The 22,525-nt window shown below is 38.5% G+C and overlaps 1 protein-coding gene across 3 annotated transcripts in view; it reads right to left on the bottom strand.

Annotated features, from left to right (window-relative positions):
- Positions 1–12,702: 12,702 nt before the first annotated feature.
- The window catches only part of CD274 (CD274 molecule), a 293,265-nt gene continuing 283,442 nt past the window's right edge, over positions 12,703–22,525 (bottom strand). For all 3 annotated transcript variants that reach the window (XM_086961494.1, XM_086961495.1, XM_086961496.1), the window contains 2 exons: positions 21,223–21,285; positions 12,703–15,036 (listed from right to left, as the gene is read on the bottom strand). In XM_086961494.1, the coding sequence (XP_086817620.1) occupies positions 15,014–15,036; positions 21,223–21,285 (86 nt within the window). In that variant the 3' untranslated portion in view covers positions 12,703–15,013. The remainder of the gene's footprint in view (positions 15,037–21,222; positions 21,286–22,525) is intronic.

Below are 22,525 nucleotides of genomic sequence, written 5' to 3'. Positions count from 1 at the left end.
GTGGGTGATGTGAGTTCTTCTAGGGAGATCCAGGACGAGTCTGGCTGCGCATTCTGCTTGGTCTGTAGTTGTTGTCGGAAGTGAGCTGTGATATGTGCGTACAGAGCATTGCTATAGTCCACTCGGCTGGAAATGAGGGCCTGAATGATGGTGCGTTTTTAGCTTTGGGGTAACCATTTGAAAATTTTGAACTAAAGAAATGAAAAAATTCACCATTCTTAGTTAGCAGAGCTAACTATAACTTGCGCCCCTCACCATGCACTGCTTATGACCTCACATATTACATCTCTCATGACATGTTCTATGACATCATTAATGACATCTCTAATGACATTTTGGATGACATCACTGAAGCTATGAACTATACTCTGGATGCCAACCCAACATAAAAGCTGAAACGAAACCTGATGTTCCTTCTTTCATAGGACCTTCCTTTACACTTAATGCCTGTAAATTTGCATCACTCTCTGATAATATGCATGAACTGACTCATCTAAAGTTTGTGTCATAATTTCTAACCAGTTAACCTGTTAAACAGGTATCTTTCTCTTCAAATGTTCAATAGCCTCAGCATATTTTTCCATCACCACTTCGAAGACTTTAGAAAACATGGTTCTTCATCTGGCCACAACACTACCATCTGATTGAGAATATTACATCTATTTCTTTGCATATCATTTTTGATACAGTTACAATTCTTTTCACTTCAATATACCATTTCTCAGGTTCTTAGCTAAGCTTTGGAAAATCGTTTGTAAAAGTCAATAAGTCCTGTCTACTCCACAGTACATGGACCAAAGCTCCTCCTGGCACTTTTCTCATAGGACATTTTCCTTTAACCCCTTCGATGCGGGTGACAAAGCCAGTTCGTCATGGGCGTTACCTGCTCTGCGCGCATGACGAGCTGGCTTTGTCACGTAACGCAGGATTTTTGAAATTCCAGCGCGCAGCGGGAAAACGCGCTGGCGCGCATGCGGTTAATCGTATCACACTCAGAGTCACTCATAACTTTCCTCTCTTTATTTTTCAATGGCATTGAAATCCATGTACCACTGTCTATGTTCACATTCTCCTGATCTCTAATCATTTCCATATTCTCCGTAAAGTCTGTCACAATTGTATAAGTTTTCATTTTGCGTTTGCTCAATTATGTATGGCTTACAAATTCTTTTGCTCAAATTTACACTCATTTAATTCGTCACTCATTTAAGTTTTGCATGTATGCAAAAACGTTATCCTGCTTATAAATTGAAATGCCCCAATTCATCAAATATTGATTTCAGAGTCCAATTTGTATCAGCCTTTGAACCACTAATTTGTTGCAAATTCAGTTTGCGTGTTGATGCAACTACTGTCCCACTTTTCGGTGAAAATTCTAACTAAAATTTCTATCCTGACCCAACTGCAATTCACCAACCTCATTATAAGGTTGTGGAGTAATCACTATCAATAATCCATCCACCAATTCATCCTCTACTAGGGAATCACTATTTTTCTTGGTTTTATTTTTAATTGATTTTGTTTTGTCCTTTACTGGATCAATGGTAATCACAGGAAACATTGTCAGAGTTTCCAACACGTCAGTAAGCTATGCCTGTTACCGCAAATGTAACCTAGTATCCATCTAATCATGTACAGACTTACCAACCTGACCTCTCAGCAGTTTCAGTTGTGCCTTTGGTTGCAGTTTTGTGCCAAACAATGTATGTCTCAAGTTTCTTCAACTGAAACATACATTTCTCAAGAAATAGTAACTTTTTATCATTTTGCAGTAGGTTTGTTCCACTCTTTAAGCATAAGTATGTATGCATTCCAAAATTTACAAGCATCTATTGAGAACTTACAACTGGCGAAGAGTTTACTCTTCTGTCAGTAAGTTCTTTTCAGATTTACTCAAATTTGTACCCATTATAATTTCAAACAAACTTCACACTACACCACACATTCAAACACTAGTGTAATCCTAAAACGATATCTTCAAACACAAAAGTTCATGAACCAAAAACAATTAATAATGAAAGACTTGCTTCTGTGAACCAGGAAACTGGACAGAAATCAAACTCATCACAAGAGGGAAGTAGTGCTTGAAGACACTACCCTACAGTATACACACTTAGCTAAGCTTTGACCTGCAATGTCCTAACCTGGAATTAACATGGCTTACCCTTGTGCACATAATTAACATAGCTTACCCTTGTGCACGTAATACATCACTATTACACTCCTAATTAGTTCTCACTCACAACAATATTGTTGAGGAATTCTCAAACTTCCAAAAACCTTGCTGCAACGATCCTTTTTTTTGATAAACAATTTTATTGGTGTTTGGAAAAAACACCAGTTATAGTCTTAGTACAATACATTTCAGTAATGATGTGAAATCCTGCGCTTGTTTGGACATTATACATTTGGTAGTTCATGACCCCACAAGGCCCCAAGTAATAGATACAGTCAGTGAAGTAAAACGTATTCATTCTATCTGACACAGCCATTTGCCCTAGACCTTACGGTGTTTGGCCGGACAGTCCCGGGCTACATATAGGGGTTTATCTTGCGCTGGTCAGCAGTCCACTCCCTTGTACCACTTCCTGAAGCTAGGTGGGTTCAAAAACTTCCAGTTGGCAGCTATGTCTCTCTTGGCCACGATCATGGCCGTATTGAAGAACAGTTTGTCGTTCCTGAACCCATTCAGTCCGTCTGTGATCCCCAGGAGCATGTTTAGTGGGTTATGTGGGACCTCCCAACCCAAGAGCTCTGTGAGCTCCCTTTCTATAGACTCCCAATACTGCGCCAAGAGGGGGCAGGTCCACATCATGTGAAAGAAGTCTGCCTGTTCTTGGCCACAGCGTGTGCAGGATGCAGTTGGGTTCAAACCAGCACTGTGGAGGTGCTTGGGGGTTAAGTAGGCTATATGCAAATAGTATAGTTGGAACAGGCGGAGCCTATCTGACGCAGTGACCGTCTTGGGTGCCATCAGTGTGTCCCTCCAATCTTTCTCCACAAGGGGTCTCACCCAGCTCTCCCATTGGCTTCTGAAACGGTCTAATGTAGGTGGGGTATTGATGGTTAGGGAACAATAAATATGTGAAATTACCCCCTTTCCCAGGTTCCTCATCATAGTTTGTGCCTCTGGAGGACTGTATTCCGGTAGTGTTGTGCATTCCAGTATATGTGTGTGGAGGGCATGGCACAACTGTAAGTTTTCGTAGAATTGTGATAGGTGTTGGGAGTATCTGGTTTGCAGGTCTTGGAAGGTGTGTATATGTTCGCCGGTCCACACATCCCCAAGTTGGGAAATCCCAATGAGATCCCATGCCCGGAATCCTTTTAATTCGCTAACCTCCCTAAGACAAGTGCCATGCCACAGCGGTATGCATTGCGTCAGTTTGTTTGTCCAGTGGGTGGGGTGCAAGGAAGCTCAACAGGCCAGAAAAACAGCCTGTGTCACCACAGGTAGAGTTCTAGGTATGGGTGCCCCATACATCATTGTTTGGATCCTAGGTAGGCCCAATACACTCAATACGAGTCTGTACGTTGGGTCAGACCATCCCCCGTTAAACCAGTCGTGCAGTGTGAGTAGGCGGGCCGCCAGGTATTATAAGTATAAGTCAGCAACTATCCTTTTAAGCCCAAAACATGCTTTTTTAATTCTGAAAGTCCCATTATTTAAAGCAGTATAATCATGATAAACCCATATTTCAAACCACTGAAGTTTACTATGTTGGTACTTTTGTTATGTACTGCACTTCCATCTGAACTGTTGAGGAAAGATGTAGTCCCTTCTGCATTGAAGCATCTTGAAGTTGTACGTTATTTCGGTATTATTGCTGAGCAGAAATGGTCAAGGCATATAGACAGTATCTGCATTTAGACACTGAACTTTGTTTATGGCCTAAGTGCACACATTTGTTTTTGGTCCTATTAAAAAAGTGAATAATTCTTTAATTTTTGATGCAGATATATACAGTGTGAGAACATATCTTATCATACTTTTCAATTCTTAGCACACTGCTTGAAAATCCTCTTAGTGCTCCTTCAGGACTTTTTGAAGATTGTAACACAATCTGCCTCGGTTTTAGCCATATACCTTGCTCTTCTGAAATACCAAATCAGTCACGTGTCATGAAGAAGATGGCCTATCATCTGATCTTCAGCCATCATTGCAGTGAGAACACATGCGAGTGCAAGTGAAAGTTGCACTAGCTACATTTCCATAAGGGTATTGTATATATTTACATAGCTGTCACAAGCGAGTCTTTCTGTCTGCTCGTGGCTGTCACGCTCTTTTCGGGTTGTTGATGTTCAAGCGGGGTTCTCGGTGGGTGATTAACGGGTGGTGAGGAGAACGGGTAGATTTATGTGTACTTTCTACTACGAAGATGGATTAAACTTTTCTTTCAATACACTTCCTGTTTTTGTGATTATTGGAAGATAAGCAAGATTACTCTTTCCTACACTGGCGACGAGCGGGCACGGATCCATTGCCCTTGCTAATTGTGAGGAATTTTATTCATTTTAAACATTTCTTTTTTTAAATTAATGATTTTACGCATTATTTTTCATTGTTTATCTCACACCTATTGGATACATCATTGTGACCTTGTTGAAGACGCACAGGCACAGTTTTAACGACTTGCTATTTAAACGTTTTAAAAAGGTTATTTTATTCCTGAACTGTGCGTCGGACCTGATTTGGAGGAGTTTCACTTGGCAGTGTTGCAATAGTGGTGCAGTGAGCTCGGAAGTGAGAAGGTCATATGCATCAAGTGAGTAGAGGATTTGTTTTGTTCACCCGTGTAATATATCCTTTTCACTTTGCATCTTTTAAAGTTGTGGACTTCACCTACCTTCTAAATAGAATCCTCTGATCTCCTTCACAACTTGATCATTGTTTCCACTCCGCTCCCACACCAATTCTATTATGCAAGCGCTTCCTTTGTGTGTAAACGTAGTGACATCATTACGTGGCGTATTTTCAACTTTTACCCTACGTGCCTCCAGCTTGGGAAAATAACATTTGCATAAAATCCGGTGATAGGCACGCCGTTCTTATGGGAGCATTGTTTTCTTCGTATCTCTTATAAGGAAACCATCGGTGACACACACACCGTGTGTTTACAAGGTACTGTTTATTCAATAATATTTTATTCTGGAGAGGAAATTGTTAGTGACATTAATGAAGTTTTTTTAAGAAACAAATCGAATGAAATTGTGAAGTGCTTTTCATTATTGATGCATTATTTCATAATAGCTCACATTTATTCATTTAAGTTATTTCCATTATTAAGGCGTTCTGTCAAATGTATTTGTTAAGGATAAATTCTCATTACTTTAATCATTTTATCCTATCAATTATATTTTTCCAATTACAATGTCTGGCACTGTTCCTCCAACTTCGTTTCTCTCATACTCTGGAGATCCTCCAATGGCATGGGAAGTTTGAGAACCTGTTTTCCTAGCCTATGTGAAGTTTTAGAAGGAGACGATTGTGAATCTGAAAGGAAACTGTCATGGTTGAAATACTGCTTAGGGGGTTTTGGTTTAAAAGAATTTAAAACTTTACTTGCATTAATCAATCCTGGGAGAATTAATGTTTACCAGTATGCTTCTGCTCAACTCAACCTTAGTTTTGGGAAAAAAAGAGTATAGTCATGGAAAGAATAATCTTTTACTCGCGCAAACAACAACCAGATGGGTCTATTGAAGACTATGTATCAGCACTTAGATCTGTGGCAGTTACTTGTGATTTTGAACATATCTCTTATGAACAAGTTTTAAGAGACCAAATATTAATGAGAACCAACAGTAAAAAAGTTTTAAAAAAACAATGGCCTACATCAGACTTATCATTAAATGCTGCTATTGACATTGCAAAGACAATTGAACATTCAGAAAAATGTGTAAAGGAAATTAGAGGCAATGACAAAGGTGATGTATTCAGTGTCACCAAGGAATCTAATGATACAGAGAAACACAAAAAAATGTATACTCAAACGAATGACAATTCCAATAAATTTGAAAACAAATATAAGTACACCAATACAAAATTTGAAAAACGGAACTTACAACTTCTTTGTTTCAGGTGTGGGAGCAATGGTCATTTGGCGAATTATAAAGGATGTCCTGCTTTGATAAAGTGTGTTCTAAATGTAATAAGAAAGGTCATTTCAGTAGATTCTGTAAGACTGTTCCAAAGAATGTGAATCATATACAATGTTTAGAAAGCAATGCTTTTTCTGGTAATAGCAGTGAAAATGAGATCAACACAGTCAACAATATCTGTGATGATGAAAGTTTTTCTAAATTTCCTTCTTGTTTCATCAATGTAGATGGAGTAGAATTGTGATTTTTTGTTGACTCATGTGCATGGTATTCTATCATCTCCTCAAAAGTTTTTTTATGAAAAATGGCCTAATAGACTTCTTTTCCTTCCTAATGTGTCTCCTGTAGGTTATACAAGACATAAAATTGATTTAATAGGTTTCTTCTCAGCCAATTTAATTTTTTCAGGTTGTCATGCCTTCAGCAAAGTTTATGTAGCAAAATCAGGCAAATCTCTTTTAGGATGGCCACAACAAGAGCAATTAGGAATCAGACTTGATTCCAGAGCTAATCCTCCTGTGCATGTAGTTGACTCGTTAACTGAATCCAATTCTACTCTCATTAATAATTTGATCTTAGAGTTTCCCAGTGTATTCAGTGGAAAGTTAGGGAAATACCAAGGTTTTGAGCATGTTATTAAATTACATGAAAATTCTATACCCATACGTCATAAGGTGAGAAATGTTCCCCTTTCCTACAGGGGCAAATTGAAAGATATGCTCAAAAATGTATCATTGAACCCATAGAGTCTTCCCCATGGGTTTCTCCCATTGTTATTTTCAATCAAACCATCAGGCGAACTCAGGCTCTGTGTTGATTTATGCAGCCTAAACCGTGCCATTTGGGTAGATGCTCACACTCTACCCAATTTGCATGAAATGGTATCAACTTTAGCTGGTGCACAAGTATTCTCATGTATTGATTTAGCAAGTGTGTATCACCAAGTTGTTATTGCTGAGGACTCGAAAAATGTAACTGCTTTTATTACACTAGAAGGTCTTTTTACATATTGTTGCATGCCTTCAGTCTTGCTAGTGCTGCTTCAGTATTCCAAAGATTAATGAAAGGAACTCTTGAGGGATTATCTGGTGCAATTGCATTTCAAGGTAATATTTTAGTCTATGGCAAGAATGATGAGGAGCATGACTGCAACTTACACAATGTAATAGATGCCTTATCTAAGACGGGTCTCACTGTCCGTCTTGAAAAATGTAAGATTAAAGCAAAATAAGTAGAATGTCTTGGACATACTATTAGTGAGAAGGGAATTAAACCCAAATGCAAACACATCGACAGTATAATCAACACACCTGTTCCATCCTCAAAAGAACAATTAGTTGCGTTTTTAGGCTTGATGGAATTTTATGCAAAATTTATTTTTAATAACTCAGCCAAGGTTGATCCCTTCAAATGTCTACAGAAGAAAAACACAAAATTCTTTTGGTCTAATGGCATGTCTGATGCATTTGAGAACTTGAATACAATTTATTGTAAATGCACCATGTTTAAAACCCTTTGTTTGTGAAAAAAATGCATTGTTATGGTTGATGCCAGTAATTTAGGGTTAGGCGGTGTGTTACTTCAGAAGGACAATGAAAGTGAATGGATTGTAGCTTATGTTACAAGAGCATTAAGAGAAACAGAGAAAAATTATTCAGTAATAAAAGAAGAACTACTTGCCTGTGTGTGGGGTGCTGAACATTTCTGAAGTTTTCTATGGGGCACTGAATTTATCATCAAAACCGATCATAAGCCACTTGTTTTGTTAATGTCTCCTGGTGGAGGTCAGTCTATGTCCGCACGTTTGGCTAGGCTATCTTCAAGATTACAATCTTTCCATTTCCGGATTGAATATGTCCAAGGTAAGGCAAATATGCATGCAGATTGCATGTCCTGGTTACCTATTGTTTGTGATGAAATATGTCAGGAGGATGATTGTGAAGAGGCTTTCTCTTCACATGACGCAAACTTAATTCATGGTGAAAGACCTAATTTCTGCAAGGAAGTTTGGTTATCGGAAATGGAAAAGGATGTCGAGATAAATACCATAAAAAAGTATATTCTTCAAGGTTGGCCTGAACAAAGGAAATTGTCAGGAGACATGATGAGTTTCTCAAAAATTCAGAATGAGTTGGCTATTGAAAATGGGTTAGTCATGAGAGTTGATAAAATCTTTCTACCGTTTGCTTTGAGGGACACCATTATGGAAATTGCTCACAGGGGACATTTAGGTATCTCTTTTACTAGGAGACGGATCAGGGAGACGTTTTGGTGGCCTGGAATAGATGTTTCCATTGAGCATTTTGTATGCTTGTGTTCAAATGTTCAAACAGTGACAAGTCAGCAGCTGTTTTGTGAGCTGAATCGCATCCTGTTCAATTTCTTGTGGGTCTATGGAGGAAATTAGGTTTGGACATCATTGGTCCATTTCATGTTTTACCGAAAAAGGAACGTTTTGGAATTGTCCTCATTGACTATTATTCAAAATGGCCAGAGGTCAAAATGGTCAATGAGGTCACTTCACAAAATGTCATTGAATTTCTTGATAATATTTTTTGCAGAGAAAGCATTCCACAGGAAATTGTCACAGACAATGGACCTCAATTTATCAGTAGGGAAATTGAATCCTTTATGGAGAAATATGGAATAACTCATAGAGGAATAGCTTTGTTCCATCCCGAGGTTAATGGTCAGGTTGAGCATTTTAACTGTGTGGTGAAGGAAGCTATCCAATTAACTACTAAGGGAATCCTTAATTGGCGTAATACTTTGCAGCCTATTTTTTTAGCATATAGGACCTCACCCAATTCAGTCACTTTGGTTAGTCCATTTGAACTATTAAGGAGACGTAAATCAAGTACCAGCTTGGTTCCTTAAAAAAATTTGAGTGAAGAAAAAAACACTACAGTGATTGACTATGAATTAGTTAGACACAGAGTCAATGAGTATAAAGAAAGGATGAAACAAGTCGTGGATAGAAAAAGAGGTACTGCGAGCAAACAAAGAACTGTAGTTGGTGATTTGGTCTGCTTAAAAAAAAAGGAATGTGTCTCTAAAGGTTCTCAATGCTGGTCAAATCCCAAGAAAGTCATAGAAGTTTTCAACAATGCCGTGAGAATTGAGGGTGGTAGTGTTTGGAATTTCAACAGGATTTCTGTTTTCAAGGGATGTGTTCAATCATTTGAAGATACAAGCAGGAATGTATCCTCAGATGTTGAGTGTGGGGGTGATCTTATCAAACAGGACTCTTGCCATTTCCGAAATAGTAGTAACTCCACCAGGAGGATGTGAGAACATCATTTACCAGAGAAATTCAAGGATTATGTTATGGATTAGAAAAAACAAAAATAAAAAAAATAAAGGGGGTAGATGTGTTGTGTATATTTACATAGCTGTCACCAGCGTGTCTTTCTGTCTGCTCATGACTGTCACGCTCTTTTCAGGTTGTTGATGTTCAAGCGGGGTTCTCGTAGGGTGGTTAACCGGTGGTGAGGAGAACGGGTAGATTTATGTGTACTTTCTTCTGAGAAGACGGATTAAACTTTTCTCACAATGCACTTCCTGTTTTTGTGATTATTGGAAGATAAGGAAGATTACTCTTTCCTACAGGTATTATTTTTAAAAGTCCCTGCATCTGTCATACAGCCGTTCTTGACACTAGTCCTCATTCTCAACGTACCAGCTGTAAACACTGTTAGGTCTGCCTCTGCAAAGCGGATGACCATCCCCAGAAGGTTGCGATATAGGATTCTGTTTCTTAATTGGCAAAATTTGTAAACGTGCTATCTCTTTGTCTTTGTGGTCATGCAAATCACGTTGTCTTCAGCAGTGCTCTGAAGACCTGGCACTTCACTGCTTCCACTGCTCTTTAATTGCCCTTTGGAGGGAGGCACTGGTCTTGCTCAATTTCAAACTGACTTACTAACGTCACAGAAGATGCTATGCGTGCTTCAAAAATTCCAATTCGATCATTCATATTACTCCTTTGACAATGAAAAAAATCTGATTTTCACAAAGTTAGATCTGAGGGTATTTTAATGAGCCTGGCCTGGCACCTATTGATATTGTGCTCCTTTGGAAATAAATACCTCATTAATTTACAGCTGATTGCCTGGTAATATGAATTTGCATGATTATGACATCACCACAGCAGGACTTACTGGCATTAAAAGGCAGGTGCTTGTTTGTATATTTGTCATGATCCTTGGATGCTTGTAATTTGTTGCTCTATGTGCTTGGGGACATATATGTATCTTAGTGGGTGCTAGTTCATGTATGCATGTTGTTCTGTTCACATTGATGCATGTGTCATGCTGTTGTAAAATATATTTCTGAATAGTAAGTAAGGTTTGCTTAGTGTCATGAAAGCTTTGCATAACAAACAGCTACTCTGCACCAACAGAACAAAAGACTGGCTGAAATAGGCACAACACCATCTTGGATTTTAAACAATATGGTTTACATTTCTTCCCTCCCCGCATGCAGCAAAATGTGCACAAATAAAATGATTTATGTGGACATATTGTTCTTGGTAAGCTCTGAAGGAAGCTTTGCTACAAAATATAACTATTCAAGGTCTTCCCTGTCTATAATTCAGATGGCCTATTCATTTCATACATCTGTCATCGTTTTATGTGTAACTAGATTTGCAGTGTCTCATCTGACGACAGAAAATCAACTGGGTACTAATAATCATTCGTTTTAGGGGATGGTAGTAGGATGGTGTTAGGTAATGTTGGATTTTTTTCTATATTGTGAATCGCTGAGCCTATGTAACATTTTTACTCACCTCAAACTGACTGTGGTTTTTATGGTGTATTTTTTCCTATAAAAGTGGACTCATTCTGGAGTTAAGCCTGACTGAGGGGTTCTCCAATGTATTGGGCTAGACTTGCAATCAGAGTAAATCTCTTGGTTCCTATGGAGCAGACCTATGTCAGTCTGGCATGTACTTAGAATCAGCTAAAACTCAGATGCTATGTGCCAATCTGTCAACTTATTCTGATCCAAGGGCCTGTCAAGAGGTTACTTACTTGGGTGTTAAGATCCGGGTCTTAGCAACTGCCTTAGCTAAAACAAATTGGGATGCTCTTTTGATGGGGGTAAGGCGACAGCTAGACCAGGCTGAATGTCTACATCTTTCTCTTGTAGGGAGATGTAACTTATTAAAAATGATGATACTACCTAAAATATTGTATTTCTTCAGATGTGTGCCCTTAGAAATTTCAAAGGCGAGTTTGGCACAATTGCAATCTATCTGTATGCGATTTGTGTGGTCTAGGGGGAAGGCCCGTCGGGCTATGCGATATATGGTTCTACCTAGATTGTCAGGGGGCTGGTCTGTACCGGACGTCACCTTGTACTATTACACACGTATGCTCCAAAATATGGTATACTGCTTACAGAGGTGGGCCCTCTCGATATTGCAGAGTGTCCCTCTATATATCAGATGTTATTGGGAGTGAAAGCTAAAAATTGCTAGTTTTTAAATTTAGATTGGAGCTACTACAAGCGTACTAGATTCAAGGTCTTAGGGGCAGCATACAAAGTATGGAAAGTAATTAGGAAAATGTTTGGGCTCGAGAAAATATCTTTGCATACACCACTGGCAGCTACAACATTTTTTCCAACTGTATTCTGGGACCATGTGGTTTACAACTGGAGTTCAAAAGGAAGAAGGCTGGTTGGAGATTTGTACTCGGAAGAGGGCCTCAAATCATTTGATCAACTTAGGGAGCAATACCAGCTGCCTAGGGAGGATTTCTTTTAAGTATTTACAAATTAGACACTATCTGTTGAATGCTTGTGGTACTATTCAATCTAATTCCCTGGTAGAAGCAAGCAGTAAATCAGCAACAATAGGCACTCTATATGGTCTTATGCTCAGTACCAAGTCTAATGATTTGGAAGAGCAGAATCACAAATGGGGGATTAGATGGGAACGACAGAATATATGTTTAGAGGCCTCTATCGAATTGGCTACTCAATTATTTTTGTCTGCTAAACTCTCTGCCCAACACTTTAACACCTTGACTGCTACGGCAATTCCCGCTGTGTGCTGAGAAATGCACTATTGCATTGTTCATGATGAGCTCAGCTCGTCATAAGCACACGACCAGTGTACTGCATGACGAGCTGAGCTCGTCATGAGCAGCGAAGGGGTTAAATCTGTTTTTAATCTTTACTACACCCCGGATAAGGTATCAAAATGGAGTGGAGATCAAATAGGGAAATGTTTCCGTTGTGGGTATCCTTCTGCAGATGATGTACATATTTTCTTTGCGTGCCTATCATTAGCTAGATTATTGATGCAGCTGGAGAAATTTCTAACAGAGATTCTTGGTATCCCTACGCAATTATCAGCTGTTCAAATTCTCCTAGGAGTAGAGATAGGATCTGGGGCGGCAGGAATATCAAATCAACAGGCTTTTTTAATATTCCTAGTCACAGCTGTATTTGGATTGAGTATCGCTTCGCATTGGCTTCAAAAAGAATCGCCTACATTTGAGGGTTGGAGGACACGGTTCTTTTCTGTGTACAATATGGAGCATAGTTTGTATGCCCTTAAAGGTCATCGAAAAAAAGAAGCTAGGACGGCAAATCTGGGGCACAGTCTCGCATTATTTGGATTTGGATACTTAAAATGTGGGTCTATTCTGGTTCCCCGACTGGTGCGCATTATGGCTGCATTTCAACACTTTATGATTTGTACTCATTTGTATTCGTTCTATCTTTAGGCTAATGTCTACGTATGTAAACATTGTTTTTTTTTCTCTTGAGTTTATTTGAAAGATCTCTGCGCATACTGATTGTATGATATTGATTCGAACCTACTGACTCATGTATTTTCAATAAAAAGTTTTTTTAAAAAAACTGACATGTGCTTAGAATGTAGAAATATTTGTTTGACTTAATGCTACATTTGATTGAGCTTCATGATAATTTCCTATATTGATGGACTAACAATATTTTGCCTTCAGTAATGCACTTAAATCTTTTAATAAAACTTCATGGTTTCTAACCTATATCTGACTTATTTTATTGACTATGCTACCTGTTTATTTGACAATTCTGATTATGTTAGGGGCATATTACCTCCTCTGTTCTTGAGGATAACAGTGCCCTGATCCTGCAAAGGAGATTTTTCTTAATATCTTATCAGATTATCAAAGATAGCATCAACATTGACATCTCTTTGCATATTTGTCTGTGTGTTTTTGTTCTTCTGTGATTGTCTTGGTTAATTGGTGGCTGCCTTTGGGATTATATGAGTCTCAAGTGTGAATGCATGCATGCCTATTCTAGGCATATGTGTACATATGTGCTTGTGTGCTGTATGCCTCAGGCGTATGCATATTACAATTCTTATATCTAATGGCTATTTCGTATGAGTCCGCACTCTGGAAACTCAGAGGCTAGCATGAATCCCACACCAGTGCACTGACACAAATTTATCAAAGTCCAACAGAAATGCAGCCACGGGTGGGTGAGGGCACAAAGGCACCAGCTATAAAGAACAGGGCTAATTATGTGACAAGACGTTTCAACAACTGTGTGAAATAGTATATTACTGCACACGAAGCAAGCTGCTTGTGTCAGGCGAACCACCTCGTGTCAGAGGACAGCATCTACAAGAAAAGATCTCAGGAATAGTAGAGCAAGTTGCCGAAGGCACATCTCTGTGCCATATGAAAATGTTACAAGTGTAAACTATGCAACTGATAACTGAAGTTACTAACAACACGAAAATGAGATAGCATTGCCAAAAAGGCAGAAGCTAACAAATAGTCACATGTGTTTATATAAAAATAGATGCTTTATAGATATAAATGTAACAACTGATATTAATTATTTTGTACTGATATGTCACTTTCACCAGAATTGACCTTTACAAGAGCAATTTGAGAAACACTAAATCAACATTTTTTGATCTGCCCTAGATTCAAAAGCGATATCACATATACTAAGGAGAAATTCAGTCAAGGTATGCCAAGTCCACATTTTTTCATGCAGACAATGTCTGCTAAAATTGTTCTTCCCAAAATGTAGAACTATATAATTATTGAATACAAGTATAAAATGTAAACAGCAGCCCCTCCAGTTGATGCAGCGTTGAATTTTTGGTGCAGACCACACAACCTTTGCATCGTTGTTGCCTTTTGCATTTTCTTGTCATTGTCCCAGCTAGTCTGGTGAGTTTTTATTGTTTGCCTTGCAGACCGAAAATGTTCAGTATTTTGTGAGAAAAGTTGTGTTCCTCTTACAGTGTGCCTCTTTCAGTCCTTGATCTATCATTAGTATTTTGTGACCAAATGATATGCTGCTGCTGTTAATACAGGTAAATATGTTCTACTTTCTGATTATTAAATTTATTGTATGGAACTGTATCTTATGTAGATGTCCTGAATGTCTGGCATGGACTGACCTTTTTACCTTATGTTGTGCTTCTTTTTAGCATATGTAGAATACATGCGGGCATCTGTGTTTAGCTTTTCGTTGAGATGTCACAAACAGATCTTCGATTGCATCCTGCTTCCACTCCAGTAGTCCAGTCTTGAAACACGTTGGGTTTATGAAAGGAGGAATGCTGTCCCTGTCGTACAAACAAGGGCCATAATTCAGAAGGCACCCACTAAGACTCTTCTGTGTAGCTATGAGATGCCAGAATATCAAATATCTCTTACAGCATTTTATGTGGAAGTCTTTTATAGAAGTGCAAGAATCAGGGTGTCATGGAAGCATATGTGCCTGGAGGTATTCGACAGGGCGGTGCTAATACAGAGCCAATAGCTAGGTGGTCACATTCACAGTCAAGTTCAATGTATCTGGCTCCGGTGGCAGTGATCTGCAATGAGGAAAGCTTTCCAGACTGTGCAAATGGACTACCAATGTCATCAGCTGGTTGTGCAGCTCAAACATCCTCAAAAGCCAACCCTGTGAAGAGAAAAGAATATGTTTAGATAACTTGCTATATTCTGTAAAAAAACATAAAAATCTAATTCAATGTCAATATGTCTCAGTTACTCTTCACTTGTATGTGTGAGCTCTCCTGTTAGATTTTGCCATTTTTACATATTTTATGTAGTCAGCATTGACAAGTGAGTTCCAACAGAGATACCTTAGGTTGAGACTGTGTGGCTGAGATGGTATGGACAGATAGAAAGATGGTAGGCCAGTACAGTCTATAACCTGCAGGTCAGATTACATTTAGCGCTGTTTTCTATCGTATGTGCCGATAACAATTCATTTTTACCATCCTCATATTTCTCATGCCAATGCAGTGTGTATGTCTTAGGTCTCCATTTTAGAGTTTTGAATATGCTTCCTTTATATAGAAAATGGTATGGGTTCTACCTGCTGTCTATCAAATAAATACACTGACCCTGGAACAGGACTGGAGACACTGTAGAGTCTTGTTGTCTTGCTTTGTGCATGCTATTGTGCTATGATCTATTGTTTACTTTAGATATGTCAGCAAATGCTGTTACACTTCCTGCCAAAAGAAGCACATGCCTTTGTAATTCCCATAACAAGCAACCACTATCTAAGGTGGTAAAATAGTCTAGCTTCTGTATGTCAACTGATTGTAGTGATTGGGTGGCAAAAATAGTTCAATTTCAGTCAAATTATTTTCAGACTAGTGGTATAACTTTAAGCCAAATCACAGGGAGTCGTCCTTCTGAAGTGCTTGCAAGAATGGGTATTTCACCAGACACTGGTTGTCCTGTCTCTTTGCCCCCTTGTTTTGAAGAAGATAGTGATGTTTTTAATAAGAAGAATGGAAATGCGGTGCTTCCACCCAGAAGGTATGATTGTAAGATTGAATTGGAACCTGGTAAAAAAAAACGTTTTAGTCAAATGTATACCCTTACTGAATCGGAAACGGAATGTTTCTGACAGCACCTAGATAAAATTTGACTAATGGGTTTATTAGGCCCTCAGTCTTCTTCTTTGTTATTTCCTAAAAAAGGAGCTAAGCTGAGAATGTGTATAGACCAAAGAGTTTTCTAAAAAACTAAAAACGAAGAATCGTTATCGTTTGCCATTAATCTCTATTCAGTTAGAACAGACTTGAAACACAGAGATATTAATGAAATTGGGTCTCAAGGGAACTTACCATCTAGTCAGAGTCTGAGAGGGTGATGAATGAAAAATGGTATTCTGTACAGAGTTTATGTTTCTCAAAATACAAGGTAATGCCTTTAGGACTCAGGAATGCTCTGGCAGTCTTGTAGTATTTTATTGAGGAGATAATGAGAGGATCTTTGGATGTGTTTTGTATTGAGTATTTTATCGAAGTATTAATAAGAGGATCTTTGGATGTAATTTTTATTGTTTATTTAGATGATATTTTCCTCTAGTCTGACTCCAGAGTATATCAAATATCACTTCTTGCGGCAACTTTACGACTATTGAGCGATCACCATCTTTCACTAATATGGATAAATGTAATTTTCACATCACTGCTATAGTAGTAGTTTTTGGGGTGTTTCACTACACCTGAGGATTTTAAAATAGATTAAAGGAAAGTGTCAGCTATTGTTCAGTGGCTTACACCAACTTCAGTCAATGCTCTTTCAAGTTATTTATCCTTTGCCAATTTTCATAGGTAGTTCAATGATCTGTTTTTTGAATTCATAACCCCAATACCAAGTTGCTATGAAAAGGCACTGTTTTGTGTGGTTAAAAGAAGCAGATCAGGTCTTTTGTTTAAAAATTATGTTTTAATTTTTGCAATATCCTAATGCAGAATATCCTTTTATTGTTGAAATAGATGCTTCCTATAATGCTGTGGGAGGAGTTTTATCTAATTCAAACACTGGACAGGTTCACCCACAGTCTTATGTTTTTTAGACATTTTCACCAGAAGATTTTAATTACACAATCACACAATGACAAGGAACATTTGGTGATTAAAGTCTAGGATCAATATTTGGTGGAGTTGAGCACACTATAGAGGTCTATCCTGTTGATAGAAATTTGCATTTCCTGAAATCAGCCAGAGCACTTACTCCTAGGTAGCTCAGACAAACCTATTTTCTGACTACTTGGTTAATAGAACAAGAAAATATGCATGAAAGAGAAAGATATATGGCATCAAGGGAATGCTATACATTTGTCAGCAGTTCCGTTAAGACAACCGGTTATGATTTGGCTTCATGATTTAAAGGTAACTAGACATCCTGGAATAGCTAAGACTTTGGTGGCCATTAGTTTGCTAATGTTAAGAGTAATGTACAAATATGTTCAATCTGTCCCCAATTTAAGAGTTTACATATTAACCATTTACTGAGACCTTTGCTTGTTTCACAAGGACCTTGGTATACAGTGTCACATACTTTTATTGAAGTGTTTCCCAAAAGTCATGCCTATAGAGTAATTCTAGTGGTTGTGGACCATTTGACTAAGATGGGTCATTTCATATCTCTGCATTGCTTACATACCTCTAAATAGTTACCAATTATGTTTGCACATACATTATTCAACTGCATGGTACTCCACAGTTCTGATTACTAACAGAGGGTCTCACTTTCTTTCAAAATGATGGTCTGCTTTGTATAATGAGCTAAATATAGAAGTTCATCTGTCTACCACTTACCATCCTCAAATGGATGAAGGGACTGAAAGGTTTAATCAAAGTGTTGAACAGTACTGAAATATCAAACCTTGCCACAGGAGAATTGGAGTAAGACATGTTTAGCAGAGTTACCATACAATAACACTGAACATTTTTATCTTTCATTTATATGTATGGTCATCATCCACGCATATTACCTTTGTATCATTTGCTGCCAAATAGGATCCTTCTGTGCAAAAATGCTTAACTGTTATAATTGATATTCAACAAAACAGATACACAAACGGATAAAGCTAAGGAGGACAATAAGTGCTATGCTGACAGCAACAGAATTCCAGCACCCCAATATGTTGCACAAAACCTTGCATTAGAAAAAACATCCAAATGGATGCTTAAATAGGTTGTTTCGTTGGTGATTCAACAGATTGTGACTCCAGTTACTCTTTGATAGAAATTTCCTCAGCAGGTTTTTCATGTACTTTTGATTAAACACTGTTATGCCAAACCTGTCTTACTTGACATCCTATGTAAGTTCGGGTGAATGCAGAAAGTAAATATGAGGTACATAAGATTTCAGATGTAAGTATGGTAAGAAAAAGTGCTATATTTGGAGGATTCCAAAGAGTTTGGTCCAAAGGAAAAATCATGTAACCCCCCTCTAATCTTCATACTCCACATTTGCTGCGTGAAATTCCTGAAATATTTCCTGACTAACCAGCATGTTCACCGATGAGACGATGGCCTGGGGGTCGGGGTGGGGCGGCACTGTCAGGCTTACCACGTAAGACTTGGCGAGCATGGGGAAGCAATACTCCAATGTTACTCGTGCTGAGTCCACATCAGAGAAGGAAGGCTGTTGATCCCGCTATTGTGACGGTGATGTCTGGACTGAGGCTTCACATGTGTTGAAAATGCACTATGCCACAGTGTTCTGGTAATGAACTCTATTTCCCTGTAAGCCATGACCTCTCACATAGTTGAGAGATGTGGCAGCTATCTTAGCTATCTGGACATAACTTCCCTCAAGTCTAATGGGGCCTTTGCTTTGTAATGAAGATATAATGCTGCTGCCACCAGCCCCTTCGTATATGTATCTAAGATTTCCAAGAGCAGTTGCTTCTTTTGAACTAAGAGCCCTTAAGGTATGCTTGTAAGATCAATTTGCAAACACAAACCTAAAATATAAAAATGTACAAGTTAGCTGCACACACACACACATGCATACACACACACACACACACGTGCGTGTGTGTGTATGTATATGTTTGTGTGTGTGTGTGTATATTAGAATATATATGTATACATATACATATATATGCTACTGTTAGGCTTAGGAATAAGATCTTAAGTTACGGTAAAAAAGTAAGTTCGCTGGAAAAAATAAGGGGGTAAGGTGACATGGTAGCTGTTGAAATTAGATGGTAACTAATATTTATAAAACCCTAAATTTGGTGCCTCCATCATGCACTAATTATGACCTCATGTATTACATCACAGATGACATTTCAAATCACATCATTGATGGTATCACTGATGACATCTCAGTGGGCATGCATGGAGGAGGACTGCCTGCAGGCCCAGTATATCCATAGGAGCCAGGACCTAGGAAACTAAACAGAGCTTCACATCCTTGAACTAGGCAATGTTTGGCAACAGAAGGAACTTAATGGACCATAATGCATCAGAATGGTGGTGTGAAAGCAGGAGTAGAGTTTAATGTGGCACAAGATGTGCGATGTGCTGGAAAGTATTCTGACATAAACTGGTCGAAAGTCGACTCCACAAGGCATTGGTGATCGCCATCTGATGGCAAGATGTCAGAACTCTGACACAGATTTATTGTCGATCTGCAATACTGGTAGAGATGTCTAACTAGAGCTGCATTTCCTTGGCCGTTATGGTGTAGGTGCAAACCCCACGAAGTAGAAACACAACTTTTTGTAGCTAAACTGTAAATCTTTGCTATATCCACCTTGTAAACAATCTGTCCTAAAACCGTAACCATAACCATTTGGGGAACCTATTTGTGCACTGGGCATCTTTCATGCAATTAGGCAGAGTGCCACTCTGGTCATGGGACCCTTAAGAGGAGATTTGATAGGAGCCCTATCATTCTTCCACCTGCTGTGATACCTTGCTGCATAAAGATAACTTTGTTGTCTTAGCAGTTGGGGTGTTATTCATCTGAAGCTAATATTTTTATTCTGAACACATGATACTGTATAAGTTCTGATTAAACTGAGGGTCCTTGGCCTTACCAAAAGCCCAGCAAATGTACCACTAATCAAGCCAAAGTCTGGCACTTCACTCATTTCCGTGTCCACCTTGTCTGCAGCTAATATTTGGAAATTCAACATAAGCCTGTGTTCTCCAGCTGCATGTGTCCAAACATCTATTAACAGCTAAAGGCAATCCAAAAACAGACCTGGCACACAGAACAGACCTGTCAAGCAATGACACGAGCAGTAGAAGGAGAGCTTGTGAAATACAGTATATGGAAGGCAAACCTCTTCAACATTTAAAGATAACCTTTTTATGTAACTGGCTGTGATGCAAAACATGATCATCATAGAGAAAGAACAAGAGCAATCCACTACCATTATATTGCAGAGGTATCCCTCTTCAAAAGTAAGAGGAAAACAAACATTTGAAGGAAGATGGGATAAGGATTTGCAATTACGACACTTGCAAATGGAACACACTGTGTATCTCGTAACCTTTTCAATGTGTAGCTCGTCTGTGAGTTGACAACGAACGCCATTATTCGGAAATGGGTGAGGGCTTAAGGTAGGATTAAGGGTCCATTTTGTGTCCAATAATGAAAGTTAATTTCTAGTTTATAAACAGTTACTACTCATCCTTTTAAGTTCTGCAGATTTTTTAGATGGTAGAACTATTAACAGGAAATTCTGTTAAATCTCAGTTGTTTACCCTTGGCAGTTGTGCACCTGATTTCGAGTTTTTAAGACTGGAATGGGAAAAAACGTGAGAGGGTGGTTTCATGGATTCATAAAGCTGCATATTTTCCCATTAAGGAGCTGTTCATCTTGCACAAATTACTCGTTGCAGTACCTGGAGTCATTCGTACAGGGGAACCAAGGGCCAAATAATCAAGGACCGTGTTAAAATTATCGCCTTTTTATCGCTAGGAAACTGCTGATAAAACGGCGATAATGGGCTTGATAATACGCCCTTGTTAATTCCCATAGAAGCCCATGTTAACATCAGAACATGGGCTTCTATGTGAATTAACAAGGTCGTATTATCAAGCCCATTATCGAAGTTATATCGGCAGTTTCCTGCCGATAAATCGATGATAATTTTAACACCGGTCCTTGATAATATGCCCCCAAATGTCCAAATGAAGGCAGGGAAAAACACTGAGCTTGTTTTTAATTTTACCTCAGGACTCAGGATGTGGTAAACCGAGAAAGCAGTATCATATAATGTAGAGTACAAATCCATATACTCCACCCCTTTGCATCATTAAGAAAACATTTTAGGGTTGTCTAATAAAGGGAATGGCAAAGCACAGTACTTACTCTGTCCACAGTGTACATCTGCTTCAACTCGACTGATAATTTCTGCTGCGTACTCGTCATGGGCTATAATAGAAAATAGGCGCTTATCAATGGAGTTTTTAAAAACATATTTTTACCTAAATGCAGTGCCTTTTGGCACCATGCAGGTCATACTAAGCTAAATGGAAAGTAAGATCAAATGTGCTTCACATTATAAAAATGGACAGCATGGGGACAATGTGAAAAGCCATTCGTTAATTTACATGATTCTTCCAGTGCACATAAAAATGTAAAAAAGGACCATAAAAGTGTGCAAGAATTTACCCTTCCCATTCTTCTTTTGTCTCATCATTTTCCGATATCAACCATGATAGCATATGTTTCTTTAACCACTTCCTCTGGGAAAAATGTTAGCTCTCCCTTGTTAACACTCCTGCTCAAATTGATTAACACAACATACCATCCTGTAATGTTCTGCTCCCCGATACAACAATTTTTGGCAGTCTGCTGGTATTCAAACTCAAAAGTGCCCTATGCGCCTTCAAACCCTCATATTGTGATACAGCTCCTGGTAGAATGAGCAATACACCAATGTACCCATAAGTGATCCATAAGAGAGTCCGTCGAGAGTATCCCACTGGGTGTGGCCAAACAAATGGATTCTCATACGAATCTGTTTACTCTCTCTATCATGCCATTACCTTGAGGATGGTAAAGACAACATTTCTTGTGTACGAAACCTGTGTCATTAGAAATAAAGAAAATTTGACCTGATGGAAATTACATTCTTTTGTTGAACAATATTGGCCATGGGTAAACCCTCTCTAGAAAATGTATCTGTTAAAAATTCCAACTCAGTCTTGGTCTCAGAATACTTACATCTATCCATGTAGAAAAAAGATCAATCCGAACCAAGGAAAAACACCCATCTTTCAAACAAGCATGTAAATGTAACCAAAACATTGTTGCCTAACTCCACCCATGGCCTATCAGGCAATTCACAGGATATCCACTTCAAATTGCTTTCCGATAACTTTCATTCTCCGCACCCATGTATTTTAAATTCCACTTCTTTGTCCATCTGTGGCAACAAATATGAGACTTGCAATCTTTTATTAAATTGAGTCAGTCTAAGATGTTCTTAATGTACATGATCAACTAATTAATGTCTTACTCTTGCAGAAGTCACAAACCTACCTCTGCAGAGTAACAAACTCCCTTTAACCTTAAATTCAGATGTCACCATATCAAATGTCTATAACTCTCCTGTCAAACATCTCTCCTTGTGCCATCCACTTTTAGGGTCACTTTGTCTTTTTCAATG

The sequence above is a fragment of the Lissotriton vulgaris genome, chromosome 3_1 (genome assembly GCF_964263255.1).
Source record: "Lissotriton vulgaris chromosome 3_1, aLisVul1.2, whole genome shotgun sequence".
NCBI lineage: Eukaryota > Metazoa > Chordata > Amphibia > Caudata > Salamandridae > Lissotriton > Lissotriton vulgaris.
The sequence above is the reverse complement of the archived record's forward strand: the minus strand, read 5'-3'. Positions and strand labels throughout refer to the sequence as shown.